The sequence below is a fragment of the Panulirus ornatus genome, chromosome 58, assembly GCF_036320965.1.
Source record: "Panulirus ornatus isolate Po-2019 chromosome 58, ASM3632096v1, whole genome shotgun sequence".
Classification (NCBI taxonomy): Eukaryota; Metazoa; Arthropoda; class Malacostraca; order Decapoda; family Palinuridae; genus Panulirus; species Panulirus ornatus.
Genome location: NC_092281.1, coordinates 19,909,877 through 19,927,218, shown reverse-complemented (window position 1 = coordinate 19,927,218; position 17,342 = coordinate 19,909,877). Strand labels below are relative to the sequence as shown.

Sequence of the window (17,342 nt, the reverse complement as noted above, 5' to 3'; positions counted from 1 at the left end):
GAAGTGGTGGCGTACTGCGTAGCCGTCACTAACCCGAGCGATCGATACCCGGGTGGATGGTACCGGTAGAGAGAGAGAGAGAGAGAGAGAGAGAGAGAGAGAGAGAGAGAGATGCACCACCATGTAGCCGCCTTCTCCGTCAAGGAGCTAACGAGCCGAACCGGGCGCTGAGGTGTGTAGTGCATCTTCTGGTCTCAGGAAATTAAAGATAATCTCCGCGCGAGTTCTGTAGAGCGTAGGATAACGGAAACGTAAGACAACGGGAACGTAAGATAACGGGAACGTAAGATAACGGGAACGTAAGATAACGGGAACGTAAGATAACGTAAATTTAATATAACGGAAACGTAAGATAACGTAAACGTAAGATAACGGAAACGTAAGATAACGGGAACGTAGGATAACGGATACGTAAGATAACGCAAATGTAAGATAACGGACGAGCAAGATAAACATAGAATGATGTGCGTGTTTGATAAATTTGCTGCAAGATAACATAAGTAGACGATAAACGTAAACTTAAGATATCTCGACCTTAGGAAAGTTGGAAGGTAACGTAACAAAGGAATTTTCAAACAGCGACATGCAGTTAGGTTCTAAAGAGGCAGTTTGTGATCGTTGAAGATGTCAGGAACTCATAGATTAGTGGGGTGAGGTACAATTGTCTCATCTAAACGAATTTCACACCGGAGCTTGCCTTCTTGTCTTTATTACTGATATGTAAAACTTTGCAGTGATCGATATTTAGAATCATTTGTCACCTTTGACCCCAGACCAACAGTTTGTCTGTAGTAGTTTGAAACTGCAAACGTTCGGTTATTCCCCATCTTATATTCATATGCGTATTCGATAGCTTAGAATGCAGCCTGATTATAAATACCACTAACACATTTAAGAAAGAGGATCGGGCCCAAGACTAATCCCTGTGGCACACCACTTATTACGTCTAACCATTCTGAGGTTTGACAACGCAAGTGTTATGATAACGTAAGAAAACGTAAGTATGAGATAACATGAATGTAAAATAAAATAAATGTAAGATAATATAAGGACTGCATAATACAATTGTATGATAACTTGACCATAAGAGACTGATGATGTAAGATAAAATGTAGTGAAGTGAACGCATTGATCAACCATGACGTAACCTCATAAAAGCAGAAACAGCCATGGCCACATCGGATGATAACTAAGATTGTGGATGTGATAATGAAGAGAACAAGAAGGATGAACTTAAACTTGTCAGGTGTTTATGGATCCGGTTGTTAAAGATGGAAAGATTTTGAGTACGAGAATAAGAGCGAGTATTTGAGTTTAGACAGGAGGGAAAAAAAAGAGTTGAAATATGTGGAGTGTAATTGTAAACTTAAGAGTAAATAGGGTAAGAGGTTGTGGGGAAACTCGATGATGAAGAAAAGAAAAAAAAAATTGGAGGTAATTCGTATGACATCTGGACATAAGCTTTTAATGCAAGTATCTAACCGTGACTCGACACTACACCTGATTATTTACGTAAATGATAAAATGAACGTAAGATAATGTGAGCGAAAGATAGCATAAGATACCATAAACATAAGGTAATGTGAAAGTAGAATAACTTGAGTGTAATTTAGCGTATGAATGGGATGACGACTATGATATGCTATAGTATGACTACATGAATGTAAAATGACGTACGGTAACGATACAAAAATAAAGAAAATGTGGGATAACGTGTGTGAAACAATGTTAGTGTAGGATAATCTGTGTAAGAAAGTTTGAGTGTAAGGTAACGTAAGTATAGGACAGATAACGTAAATGTAGGATAACGTGAGCGTGAGATAACATAAGTGTAAGATAACATAGATGTAACACAAGTAATGAACAAAACAAATCAACTTGAGGCTACTTAAGTATAACACTAATATAAATCAACTAATCATTTCCTGTTATGCAAGAATTCACCTCATCATTTCATCATTTAGTGAACTTCCAAGATTATTGAATTTCTTCAGAATCTGAGAAGGAATTATATTTCACGCATAGTTAAAAGAGTAATTCCATTACGTTCGCTAATTACGGAATGTTTGTGAGGAGTAAAGGATTCTAATTACCACGACTGCATAATTTCTAATCACGATACAATGAAGTGGGCATTAAGAGACACGATAGACCATTTCGTTAATTAGCCTGTAACTGAAACACAACTCATTAGTTCTGTAATTTCTTTTTCCTTGCAACGCAACCGGTAATTAAGGACAGTAGATGTCACATACATGAGGTACGGACACATGGATCAGGACTTGTAAGAATGTAAATCAACGATTGGATTTTGTGAGACGCATAATATTGCCTCAGCTGCAGTTAGGATGTCGTAGGTAGCCAGGTGTTCTCAAAACCAAGTCATTGGCTCGAATTTCCACTGACCAACAGTGTATGTGGCACCTGCTTATGGCGTTTGTTGATGTTAGATCACTATGTCACACAGGGAAAATAAAGAATAGAAAAAAAGCTAATTCTTTCTCGTCTAGTTTATTGCCTCTCCCTCGTCGTCAAAGGGAAATCATTAGCTTTTAACATGCCAGCTTGACAGACTGCGGCCTAAGATTCACTTCGTATATCCCAGAGGGTCTTGGTTAGTGAGGGTGGCTAGAAGACCCACCTGTTGTTGGGGACGTCTTGGAGGGGTAATGCCCCCGTCTGTCAGAGGTTGAGGAAGTGGAAGGTTAAGCCAAATTTACTGGTTAGTGCTAAAGCGAAGAACAGAAGTAAAGTTATGAGAGAAACAAGAAAGAGAGGAATAAAAATGGAATAAACACGAAGAAGATAAGAAATTAACGACGTATTTCAGTGGAATACTGACTGGCTAATCAATCGATGCTCGAGATTCACATAGATTAAGCTACAGCCTCTTACAAACTACAGTGGATTTGAAAATAAGGAAGAAATGGGGGATATAGATCGGGAGAATAGCAAGGTGCTGTTCATCAGAAACTTATCAGAATATCCAGAACAGTTAACGATAAGAATATATGCACTATTTCTTAAGATTTGTTTCGAAATATAGAATTGAAGGAAAGAGTAAAAGTGGCGGGAAAGTGAGCGACTCGCCACCACCTCTCAACCCGGACTAACCTTTGTCCTTGCTGATAGCTCAAGTTCCACATATGAAATTTTCCTGAAGTTTTTACGGTCGCCTTAATGGCTTAAGAGTGTATGTATTATCATTACCAACAATCAGAGTCGACGTAATATTGTTAAGGAGAGTAATCATTCTTTTTCGCCCTGCTTTCTTGGGCTTCTTTTCTGGGAGTACCTTCTCCCCCCGGTGCCCAATGGTCTTGGTATTTCCGTGTAGCGTTACCTGCATGAAGCAGCTGCTGCTTATGTGGCCTCATCAGACTTACACAAGTCACGAATGCCAAGGAATATCATGTTGATAGAGAATATATATATATATATATATATATATATATATATATATATATATATATATATATATATATATATATATATAATGCTCTTTGGAGGAGAGAAATACCTGCTGACATGAAAGAACGCGAGAAGTGAAAATTTGACATCTACGTATCATCTATGATTACCTCAGGATGTCCTTTTCAGGAGCGCCTGCAGTCTATGACAGCGCTACTTCCAGTAGCACGGAAATGTGGAGTACTTTGGAGCGAGGGTGATCTCGACCAGACTACTTTTTGTGAAGCCTTTGCAAAGGTGGCTCCTCACTCGCAGTGTAACCAATCGCATGCAGAACTTGGTGAAACACACACACGTTATATATATATATATATATATATATATATATATATATATATATATATATATATATATATATATATATCCCTGGGACTAGGGGAGAAAGAATACTTCCTATGTATTCCCTGCGTGTCGTAAAAGACGACTAAAAGGGGAGGGAACGGGGGGGCTGGAAATCCTCCTCTCTCGTTTTTTAATTTTCCAAAAGAAGGAACAGAGAAGAGGGCCAAGGGAGGATATTCCCTGAAAGGCTCAGTCCTCTATTCTTAACGCTACCTCGGTGGCGCGGGAGATGGCGAATAGTAAATAAATATATATATATATATATATATATATATATATATATATATATATATATATATATATATATATATATATATATATATATATATATATATATATATATATATATATATATATATATATATATATATATATATAATGAAATTTATGGGGAGGATAACTGATATAGTTTAATCTTAAAATATATCTATAAAAAGTTTCAGACTTGATATTTCCCTCCGTAGGCAAGTTTCTCCACTGAAGAAACCTGTTTGTAGGTGTTTCACAACGTTCAGTTCACAGTTTCGTAAATGCATCATCATTCATTGCAAAGCAGCTACAACATAAATTGGCGATGTATGGATACATATCTCAGTGGGATCGCGCGCCACATCCAGTACATAAGAGTACGTGTTACTCCAGAGGGGCGCGGAAGTGCTGCTTGCAGGTGTGTTCGATAGGTTGGCATCCCTGGCGAGGTTGTCTGCACCTGCATCATTAAACCACAAAACGACCGCCCGGCAGGGAAGGCCGGGAGTGTGGCTGGTTCTTCCTGTAGACATCTACACCTCTCCGCTTCCGTGTATTGATAAACGTCTCAGGCATACTCAACCTGTTTTCATGCAGTTTTCTTCGCTAAAATCAGGTCTGGCCGAAAACCGGTGCATTCAGAATTGAGCCAAGCCAGTTATGCGTTACTGGTATTCAGCTTTAAAGACTGTTATTAAAACTAACATTAGCACTTGCTGAATAACTCTGAAATAGTTTACGATACAAGCAAAATTATAACTATTTTTTTGTGTTGGTTGAGAGAGCACGGCGACTAAATACTCTAATTAAGGCCATCTCATATACGCATATAATATATATATATATATATATATATATATATATATATATATATATATATATATATATATATATATATATATATATATATATATATATATATATATATATATATATATATATATATATATATATATATATATATATATATATACAGTATACAGACCATCCCTTAGGTGTGGATGAACAGCTGGGTTGACTGAGGACCAACTACCGCTACTAGGATTCAGTTCTGTGCAAGCTCGACCTTATTCGGCCCATGAGAGTGTGATATCGTTAGCAACGCTAACCGCTACACCTCGGAGATCCATAAAATTGCTAAGAGTCGATCATTTCTTCCTCCGTTTCAGGTCCTACTTGATTACTTTCCGGGTCTTCGACATTTCTTAGTATATGAAAGTTTTCCTCTTGCAAGTATGGAGGTTCGTACAACTATCAGTTCTGATGAGCAAGGAAGTCAGATTTTGATTTCACGAACTACTGAGGTCACAGGAGAGATCATACCCTTTGCCAACCTTGATGTCTATGGAAAGTATTAAGTTAAAACAGTCAACTCAGTCAATCAACGTAACCTAACCTAACCTAACATAACCTTGCCTAACCTAACCTAATCTTGGGGCTACCTACACCTTCCGGAGCTAAGATATCTCACGGTAACCCAGAGGTGGCGCAGAGAACTCTAATATCTTGGAAAATAAACTAATCAATATATGAAAAAGGACCCTCTGTGGTGTAGCAGTTAGCGTTCCTGACCGTGACGCATTCACGGACCGTCGCCGCCCAGGGTCGAGCACTCAGCTTCGAATCCTGGTTACAGCAGGTGGTGACCCACAGTCAACTCAGCTGTTCATCCACCCATTGGGGTTGGTCGATAGAATGGGTACTTGGCTCATTCTGGGATGGCTATATATATATATATATATATATATATATATATATATATATATATATATATATATATATATATATATATATGAAATTACATAATGCCTTCCAGACAGCAGAATTCAAACTACAACTATTTGTGTGGAAGCTGGGACGCAATGGTTATCGTTCCCAGCTCGCACAAAATGGTAGCGGTTCGAATCTTGCTGTGCGCTCATTGCAAACTATCATAACTTTGTCAATGTCCGAAGACAATCACTGTCACAACTTTTGATAAGTGACTATAATAACCATGTAATAAGCCAGTCTCGTCAGAGACGACCACGAGCGTGTTTCTGCTGTGTATGCTGGTGTGTCCAACATTAACATTTAGTTTAGAAAGTCACTAAATTAAAGTATTTTATTTGATTAGGATAAGCGAATTTCTCCGATTGATTTCTGCTTGTCGATCAGTCAAATAGTAACAACCTTCTCCCTGGTGTGTGTATGTGTGTGTGTGTGTGTGTGTGTGTGTGTGTGTGTGTGTGAGAGAGAGAGAGAGAGAGAGAGAGAGAGAGAGAGAGAGAGCAGCGAGGAGCAGCACCGCTTGTGACCATGACCCTTCCTCCTTTGTTGACATTACCGGCTAGGGGAAGTATGTTGCCGGCAGACCGTTACCCTGTGGCGGTGTAAGGACGGGGGACTGGAGGCCCCGTGGATCACACTGGGTTAGGGCTGCTCAGGGCTGTGAACATTCCTCAGACGGCATCACCAGCGATGCAAATGGCAGGGGAGATACATTTACGAGAGTCGAGAACCTCTCAAGTACACGAAAGACCAATAGGCTTTCATCTGGTATCTCCAGCGTGGGTGGGTTCAGGTTGTCAGTTCTATATACGGTATTGGCTTACGAAGACGGGGCGGAGGTGGGTGTTTAAAGAATGATGTTTTTCGTTATCTGTCCTTACCTGATGTCTTGTGTTCATTAATGACCGGTATAGAGTGAGGAGATAACTCGCATATGTTGTATTAGGTGAAGGAAGGTGCAGACTGTGGCCGGGGTGTTGGAGACATCCATGACCCACTGTCCCTCGTGTTGTAAAACCTGGCCAAGGCTAATGTACTGATGGGGATCGATGTAGGAGAAGGTGGGGTGGATGTACTCGCTTCTCACGAAGGTAAAGCATGCATATTTTTTTTTCATGATGTCGTGTGTGACTGATGGGATCCTGGCCTCATCCAAAAGGCTACAGTTCTATGTTGGAAATCCGGTAGATATAGTTGACTTAACCTGGTATCCGAGAGTGTGGGTAGATAACATCAGGCCCGTAAGGGCCTAGGATTTTGTCAAAGAGTGGAGGGTGGAAGTGAATGATAAGATCGCCAAGATAATGAAGAAAACTTGAAAAACATAAAAGTTATGTTAAAGATCCGTATTAGTATCGAACTCTTCAAATGTCAGCTGCTCTCATCAGGCTTTTGTATATTTTTTCTACATATTCTTATTAATCATTGTTTATACTAAGTATGGTGGCTGAATAAATTTGTTAACTTGATTTGGTTGACGTGAACATTTTTTTTCAAACACAATTTCTAATATATATTTTGAAGAGTTTCTGGCTCAGTTTCAATATTTCTCACTCAAAATCCACATGGTCACACACACACACACACACACACACACACACACACACACAAAACTGTACCTCAAAGAACGTTGGTAAAGAAGATGGAGCTTCAGGCAGGAAGGAGGGAGAGACTACTACTTAGAAAATTATCTTATTGAAAGGGAACAAAGGACACACGTCAGAGCCTTCTCGAACTGAGTTGAGGTTCAGCAGTGGCGTGCCGCATGGTGAGGCCAGGTACCACTGCTCTTTCTAATCTCTGTAAATGACTTGCCTGAAGGATTCGTCTCCATCCTGAATATGTTTGAGTTTAATGGCGACATCACCGTACAAGGGAATTTAAACGAACTCCGGAGTTGGTCTGATAAGCGATTAATGAAATGTAACCTGAGTAAATGTTGGGTAATGATGATCGAACAAGGTGACAGAAGCTCTCGATGCGATTATTATCTAGCAGGTTTTATTAAGCTGCAGGAATCTGTTTGTGACAGAGGTGTGCGAGATGACATTGTTTTTCAACCTTTCGTTACAGAAGAATAGTGAAGGAGACAAACTCTCTCTGCTTAGCAAATATCAAAATTGCTTTCAAGTTCATGGATTAAGGAAATGCTGAGCAAGCTAGTCGTATCAAGTTGGGTCTCCTTGTTTAAAGAGGCACAAGAACCAATTACGGAAGATCCAGAGGAGGGCAACCAAGATGGTACTCGAATGAAGGGAGTTGAGTTACCGGAAAGGCTAAAGGCCTCATATTGGTCAACCAGAGAAGAGTAAAGAGTGAGGGATGACCTGACCGCATCCTTTAACTTAATGAAGCAGTGTGATGATGTGAACGGTTAACAGTCGAAGGATCTAGCAATCAGATGCCATAACGTGAAACTAACGAAGAAAACTGATAGAAAAGGTTGTAAAAAAAAAAAGTACTTTAATGGTATAGGAGCTGAAGATGAAAGGCATTCACCAAGTTATGAGAGAACTCCTTCCTCGTACAGTACAAACAAGTAGGTACACACACACACACACACACACACACACACACACACACACACACACACACACACACACACACACATACACACACACACACACACACACATATACATACACGCACACGCACACACACACACATACACACACACACACACACACACACACACACACACACACACACACACACATACACACACACACACACACACACACATATACATACACACACACACACACACACACACACACACACACACACACACACACACACATATACGCACAACGTAGATATGAATATTTTCAAGAACATAAGACCTGCAGCTACATCAGCTGTAACTCAGAGGAAGATACGGAAAATAAAAAAAATGAAAAAAGAAAATAAACATCTAAAAGAAATCCTAACCTGTGACGTCATGGCGGTAGTGGGAGTGGCTCTGACCTGACCAGTACAGGACATGAACCAAGTGTGACCACAGTGCACGTTGGCATACCTCCAGGTCTCTGGACGTAACACATCCTAATATTTCCATCTTTTCTCTCCTTCTACATTCTCTCCATATTTCTTCTTTCCTCTCTCGTCACATTAAATGCCTTAACCTATGAAGAAATGGTTGAATCAATGTAATGTTATAAATCCATCTATATTGACGTCCTAAGGACCAAGAGATCAGTTTACCACAAGATGGTATTCTTGTAAACTACATGACTGGGCGGGTTGGTGTACTGCAGGGCGGGCTGGCGTCTGGGTAGCTCGGGCGGGCCTTCCCGACTCGGCTGACCCTTGACCTCCCGGGGCCCCAGACCACGGCCACTCACCCTTCCAACACTCCCACACACACACACACACACACACACACCAGGGCATGTCTGGAGAGAGAGAGAGAGAGAGAGAGAGAGAGAGAGAGAGAGAGAGAGAGAGACAGAGAGAGAGAGAGAGAGAGAGAGAGAGAGAGAGACAGACAGACAGACAGACAGAGCACTTACCTACGATTTGAACCAAAGACGGGGGCTAGCGCGTGGCGCTCACCGTAACAAGGAGGGAGTCGTATGATTTACGTGTGGTCCAAGTGTAATGTACGAGATGGAGACGATTGGTTGGTTGTGGCGTGAGGGCCAACATCCCACGTGTGGGTGAAGCAGTGAGATAATAGACACTTACCCTGGACAAAGGAGAGACATTTGAGAGCCAGTGAAGTGTTGGCCCACAAAGAGAGAGAGAGAGAGAGAGAGAGAGAGAGAGAGAGAGAGAGAGAGAGAGAGAGAGAGAGGGGGTGTTTAAAGTTAAGAAGTCAGGAGAGGAGCTTCTGTGAAGTGAAAGACGACAAAGAAATCATTCGTCAGGAAAAGTTTGTCAAGAAAATGGATGTATGAGACATCCATGAACTAGAGGCTTTGACCCAGGCCACAGTACCTGTAAGGCTGGTCTCAGGTCACAGTACCTGTGAAGCGGGTCCCAGGTCAGAGTACCTGTGAAGCGGGTCCCAGGTCACGGTATCTGCAAGGATGGTTCCAGGCCACAGTACCTGTAAGGCTGGTCCCAGGTCACAGTACGTGTGAAGCGGGTTCCAGGTCACAGTATCTGTAAGGCTAATTCCAGGTTTGGCCACTGCACCCGGGGGGGTCAGATACTAAGCGTATGTGTGTGTGTGTGTGTGTGTGTGTGTGTGTGTGTGAATGAATATTTTTCTTGCTTGATTACCTTCAAACTTACATCTTCTTTTTTTCCTGTTTTGAAGTATGATTTTTTTTTTAACTTGTCATTTGAGATTTCCTTAACCATTCGGTCTTTCTTCTGGCCTTCCCAATCATTCACTTATATTTCATTTCGTTATTTGTCTTACGCGTCTTGTCTCTGTGTCTCAAGCCCCAGATTCTTCCTCCCATTCCCCCATATCCTTTTAGACCAGCGTACAGTGCTTTACCTCAGTTTCTCTTCCTAATGACTGTTATCCCTTTCAACTGAAGACGCCTGTGGTTTCCTGCATCTCAAACGACTGCTCTATTCTGTCTTTCCCACTCATTACAGTATCCACCCACCTCCTCTCTCTCTCTCTCTCTCTCTCTCTCTCTCTCTCTCTCTCTCTCTCTCTCTCTCTCTCTCTCTCTCTCTCTCTCTCCGTCTCGGCAGCCATTTAACTCTCAATTCTCCTCGCCCAGTCCAACCGTTGAAGTAATAATCATAAGCTATTGTCAAGGCGAAGTCTTGTCAGGAAATCTAAATCACCAGTTGATATATACTTTAATGACATATTGAGTGTCATTGAATGAACATGTTCAGAAATAACAGTATAATATGTACGTATATATTCACCACATGTTTCCGTTTCTGGTTTTGGGGTTAAGATGCTTCCTTCCTCAGAGTTGTCTTGTGGCTGATATTGGATCAAAATGTTGTTATTCAGTCTTCCTTTCCAATAGAATGTCCACGTCAGTATACTCCCGCCGAACTCTACGGTCGTTGTGCCGGAGGTAGCGGTGGTAGATGGGATGAACCTCCTGCTATATCATATATTCACTCCATCTATATAGATTATAGGAATGTAGACTACCATAAGTATCCCTCAGCATATCATTTTGTGTTCTGTTCGTCTGATGTACCCATGTACTGCCATGGAATGACTCTCCCTTCCTTGTCTTTGTACTTGCACAGGCGTGTACTTCCATGTGGTCGGCGAGGGTGTGGTGAGGGTGACAGACCGCCGCCAGCAGATCTTCACCGACAAGGAGAACTACATCGACTTCCGCATGAGGCTCCTCGGCGAACCAGGTGAGGCTCTTGGAGAGAGGCACCGCGGGGAGGGAGGAAGGGAGGGAGGGACGTGCAGTCAGCAGACTGAGGGAGGCACTGGAGAGGAGCGGCGGGGTTTCAAGGCCTTTGAGATTGGAGGTGGTCACGAGTTGCAGGGGAAGGGGGAGGGAAACGGGGGCCTGGTGGGGATGGGAGCAGAGTAGTAGGCGAGGGAGATGTTGGAGGAGGATGGGTAAGGCTGATCCTAGCCACAGGTAGGGGAGGGTAAGTTAGGCTGCCCTTGGCCATAGGTAGGGAGGATGGGTAAGGCTTCCCTTGGCCACAGGTAGGGAGGATGGGTAAGGCTTCCCTTAGCCACAGGTAGGGAAGATTGGTAAGGCTTCCCTTAGCCACAGGTAAGGAGAGTGGGTGGGGAACATACAGCATACACTTAACTGGCCCTACAGTTACCACTGGTACAGACAGGTGGAGGCGTCCCCTGTCATAAAGTGATGGGACAAGTGTTACACTAGCTGGAATTTATATCTAACTACCGTCAACCTATAGAGTCACGAAGCGAAGTAAACTTTGTATGTCTGTTATAAATAGATCATTAGCTCAACGCTTTAAGCATGACGCTACGACAGTAAGGCCTTCAATCACGAGAGAACGACCCTTAAGCAGGATGTAACGACCCTCGAGCACGGCAGTATAACCCTAGCACGATATTACGACCCTTAAAGCACGACAGTAACACCCTTAAGCACGGCGTCACGACCAATCAGACTCAGCGGTATGACCCTTGAGCACAATAGTAAGGCCTTGAATCACGAGAGTACGACCCTTAAGCAAGGCGTAACGACCTTTGAGTAAGACAGTACAACCGTGGAGCACGATGTTACGACCCTCAAAGCACGACATTACGACCCATGAGCATGACAGTATGACCCGTGAGACGGCACGACCCTTAAACACGACGGTACGACCCTTGAGCACGGCAGTACGACTCGTAGGTATGATGGCCTGTGGTGTTGAGGCTATTGCGATAAAGGTATAGTGATGGTCTTTGAACTGGCTCTTCTGGGGTCACGTCAGGGGACACATTGGTGTCGAGGGTGTAATGAAACTGACCTTTGACCAGTTCAAAGAAATTTGAAAGTGAATCTAGGTTTATCGAAGGTGTAGTGAAGATGAGTCTGGCGGTGTCTTCCCTCGTAGTAAACACGATGGTGAGTGATAGTGAGGCGCGTGACGTATTGCGCCCCCTCGCGAATACTGCCGTTTCTACATTACTGTAAATCATTCAAATCTTAGAGGCGGATTTGTACACATATTCTTTTTTCTTTCTCATTCTGTTACTGAATGACCAAACTGCAGTTCATACCGCAGATCCTACTGCTTCACAAGCTCATTCCATGAATGTTTTGCGGTTCGAACCAGAACTGCTGCTGCTTCGGAACAGGGTCAAGAGGCTTCACACACCGATCACTTTCAGCTCTGCGCCAGCAGGAAACTGATCAATAAAAGAACCTTTTTTGTCATTGAACCTTTCTCAGGTCAAAGTGCCATGCCTGTTCTTTAGATTTCCATTAACGTTACTAGTTAAGGAGATTATATATATATATATATATATATATATATATATATATATATATATATATATATATATATATATATATATATATATATTAATATATATATATATATGCCGAAATCAGGATTCGAACAGATGCCCTCGACCCCGGGCGACTAAGGAATGCACCACAGTCAGCAACGCTAACCTTTATATATATTTGTGTGTTTATTTCATTATATATCTGATATGTTTACTTATTGTACTGTTGCCTTCTAGACTAAGAATGACATGTGATTCAATATTTTGTATACAGTAGAGTAAAGTATCTTATGGGAAATTCTGACTTGAGTCTGCTTCTGGTCTTTTACTGCATCTTCTTGGCTATGTACCCGCTGTATGGCTAGTCTGATACTATAGTGTAATCCTGTGTTGTATTGTTATGAATATGATGGCTCACATTCCGTCAGCATCTGTCGGTGAAGTAAAATCTGTCATTTGATGAATGTGAAAAGTTATTTAAAGGTGTTAAGCAGTCAGGCTAGGCTATAGAAGAATGCATAAGCTAGGTTGTAAGAGGTTACTTTAATGTTCTGCTTTTATGATGTTATTGTCAGGTTTTTTACTTATTTTCTTCCTGTAAAACCTTAAAGTTCATGTTGCCATCTTATGAAGTTCCTGTACACGGACATTCCTCTTACCAAATATCTAATTAAGTTAGCACCAACGACTGGAAACTCCCAAACTCCAACACAGAATTTATGACGCTGTCTGGGACTCTTGTACGATATCCCTGAAGACGTTTAAACTCCTATATTGAACTCACTTCCTTTTAAACTTGTGTAAAATTTGGGATGACCTTAAAATGTCTTGATTCTAAATGACCTTTTACCTCTTTCTTTAAAGTTGAAGATAACCTTTAAACTCCTATTCTTAGGATTTATAGCACCTTTAATATCCTGGCCAGGACTGGTAACGATGTCTGAACTTATTAAGAAGATTCAAGATATCTTAACTCCATCCCCAAGGAATCAAAACCACTCACATAACTCCTGTCAAAGTTTCCACAGCTCACCTCGTTACACACAAGACACGTTACACTCATCAATCAATCAGTGCATCAATTCTGAGCACTTTCATCTGGGCCTCGACACAGCAGACATTTCGAACACGTCATGTGGACATATATGGATGATCGGCACACCTTACTGTGATTATATTACCAGACGTCTGTCGCTCACCTCTGAATTTCACTTAATCCTTCCTCTGTTGCCATCACTTGGGCTCGAAGTTGATTCTCCTGTAATTGCATAAGATGGAAATGACTTTCTTTTTAACTTCCTGAGTGTTCCTAAGTCTTCCAGATGTGTTAGAAATGGGCTTCGAGAAGTATTTCTCACTACAACTTGAAATGCCAAAGGCTTCCAAGACCACAAACGAAAAACAAAACATCCTAAATATATCCCTTTTATTTGAAGCGTTGCCAGAAGGTGACAGCCATTCTTCAGTAGTAACGTGTACTCTTTGCAGACGAACGTTACCCCATGGAGCCCCCAGACGACCAACCTAATCGTGGTAAGTCACCGTCTGTGTTCTTATAAAATCCGCGAAAGCCAGCCCGCGCGTCTAGCCTGGAGTCGCCACTAACTGTATTAATCCGCGAACTCGAGCATCCTTTACAGTGCTGGAATCGCAACTAACTTCCTCAGTGACCAGTAACTGCACCAGTGGCAATCCTGTGACTGTTGTTCATGTGACACTAATAATACCTTGCTGCATGTGTATGATTTCTTGCTCGTGTGGACACGATCGCTGCTTTGGCGTGGCGTCCGACCCCGGTCTTCGGGTTCGCCGTCACAGACCAGATGACAGAACTCCCACACACACGAGTAAGAGTTCATCCCGCCTCAGAGCCAGCCTATATAACAACAGAGACAATGTGAAGAGAAGTGAATGTCCGCCACGCGCCAGCGGAAAGCTTAACGTAACAGATGTTTAAGATGTCTTATTTATTGATTTCTAGTTACTCTGACGAATAGGGTCCTCGCAGTGTTCAGTAAGAATCTTAACCATGATGCGTACTGACACAGATTATCTGATCAGACAAACAGGCACACACACACATTCAGTCTTTCTCCAGTTTCTCCTCCTTCGCTCTTGAAACCTGTCACCATTCATAGAATTCAAAGACTTCCGTCACCATTAACATACATGGCAAGAGTTGTTGCAGTTATCTTTAACAGATTACATTAAATCAGTGACTCAGAATTTTTCCTATTTAATATAGCATTCCACAATATATATATATATATATATATATATATATATATATATATATATATATATATATATATATATATATATATATATATACTTCATATGACTTAATGCTAACTGAAATCTGCCTAACATGCATGTTGTTGTGAATGATTTCATGAGAGTCTTCACGGCCAGTGAGTTGGCCATGTGAGGCCAGTACTCTCGTGATGATTTCGTCCATTTAGCCTGCAGCTATTTTCCTCAGACCAGTCACCTGCATCTGTAATCATCAGCAAAACTAGTGCATGTGCCTGAAGTCGTCTATCACTTATATATGCTTAATACTGAAGTTCATGAGAGAGAGTCTGATGAACCTTGTGGGTTTGTGGTTGGTAGTTCATGACGTGCGGTAGTGCATGGTAGTCTCAGCTCTTGAGCATGACGGTGCGATCCTTGAGCTCGACGTTTGACCTGACCCTTAAGGATCATGTCAAAGGTCATGTCATCATGCCCAAGGGTGGGTCGCACCTTCGTGCTCAAGACGTTCAGTTAAGAGGCACTTAGTGTCTCCCCCTTTAACTCCTGCTAGCGTCTCTCTTCAGGCATATCTTTTCCCTCCACAGCGATATGTGTGTTTTCTCTATTCTACAGAATTATTTTGCCCGCTGCATTCCTACCTAGCTGCATGCGTATTTCCCCCTAAAGACTTGGTCTTGTGGCATGCGTTTGGTTACTTTTCGTTATTTTCTCTGTGGAGACCAGCCACACGAGGATTGACCGTTATGATACCTCCTCCTCCTCCTCTTCTCTCCTCCTCCTCCTCCTCCTCCTCCTCCTCCTCCTCCTCCTCCTCCTTTCCTAATATAGCTAAGCTGTGGAAGTCTCTTCCTCGTCCTTCCTCCTGCAAGTTTTACAGTTCTAAGAATCGGCTTCAAATACCAGAGGAGCTGAGAAATTGAGATTCTCGTACTGCTTTATTTCGTTGGATCGCTAAGTCACATCAGAGTAGATGCACTGCGAGCATTGGCTAGGATTTCCTTCCCCATTCCTGAGGATATAAGATAGTAAACAATCAATGAAAATTCACGATAGAACATCACGGTAGTTATGTGTGTTATAATGGAAGAAGTCATGAGAGTCTCCCTGGAGGTATATGATAACTTGAACTCCAGAAGTATCATTATTCACATTTAGTTAATTCTTATAAGTCCATAGTTACTCTTATTACTATTATTTCCATGTAATAATAATAATGATAACAATAATAATGATAATAATAATAATAATAATAATAATAATGATAATAATGATAATAATAATAATAATAATAATAATAATAATAATAATAACAATAATAATGATAATAATAATGATAATAATGATAATGATAATAATAACAATAATGATAATGATAATAATAACAGCTTATCAGGAAAAATCTTGGTCTTGAAAAACCCAAACATAACTTCCATTCTTTACGTTCAAGGATATGGCACGTGCAGGGTGGGACATTATGTCCTGAAGGTTTCATGTCTTTGACAAAGAATTAAGCAAGAGTATTTCCCATCATCAGTTAGGTGTTACAATGTACATGCCTCAGCCAACGGCGAGTTAATGTGGATCAGCCGACCTTCCCGCTGCCTCTGTTTTCTGTGTTGTGCGTTTATGTTTGCCTTTCCTGAGTTGTGCCATTTGACGTTTTTAGTCTAAGTGAAACATTTTTCTCGTTTCTTTTTTTCATACATTTCTGTCTTCCGTCGTTTCCTATTAGGATATCATGTGTTGGTTGTTTTTTGCTGCTATCCTCAGAGAAATGTATTGTGACAGCCACCATGTAAGTTGATCATGTGAGCGATGACTACATTAGCGTATGGTATAAATATGGTGCATCACACATTGGCTTTACAATTGTTTTATACAACAGGTTCGTGTACTCGATACTAGAAATGGATACAGGGGTCAGATTTCAGGTATCTGTTCGATTAACTTGATTAAGGAAAAGTGATATCTTTCTGAAGTTTTGCAACAGTACTTCAGTTCTTTCTCTTTTCCCCATTGGGCTCAAAACTACTGCAATAACCAGTTCCTGGGTAGAAGTGACATTTATGTAACATGACACTGTAATTTTCTCTCCTGGCATAACGCTGCATAACGTATGCTCGGTAGTATTATGATAAGTTCAGAAAACGAGAAGAAAAGTAATGTACAAGGCTGAACGTGTGATTCCAAGATGTTATAGAAATAAAAGGAAAAACATTAGCTTGAATATTTCCCTCTGTATATTCTTTATGAACTATTATGTCCATGTTCTTAGCCCTTATGTATTATATATATATATATATATATATATATATATATATATATATATATATATATATATATATATATATATATATATATATATATATTCCTGATACGGCAA

At 41.0% G+C, this 17,342-nt stretch overlaps 1 protein-coding gene across 2 annotated transcripts in view; it reads left to right on the top strand.

The window, feature by feature from the left end:
• Positions 1–17,342, top strand: part of Vdup1 (arrestin family protein Vdup1) — a 104,838-nt gene that overhangs the window by 81,389 nt on the left and 6,107 nt on the right. The window contains exons 3-4 of one of the 2 annotated variants that reach the window (XM_071695505.1): positions 11,011–11,127; positions 14,192–14,236. In XM_071695505.1, coding sequence (XP_071551606.1) covers positions 11,011–11,127; positions 14,192–14,236 — 162 coding nt within the window. The remainder of the gene's footprint in view (positions 1–11,010; positions 11,128–14,191; positions 14,237–17,342) is intronic. The other variant, XM_071695506.1, reaches the window with a different exon arrangement.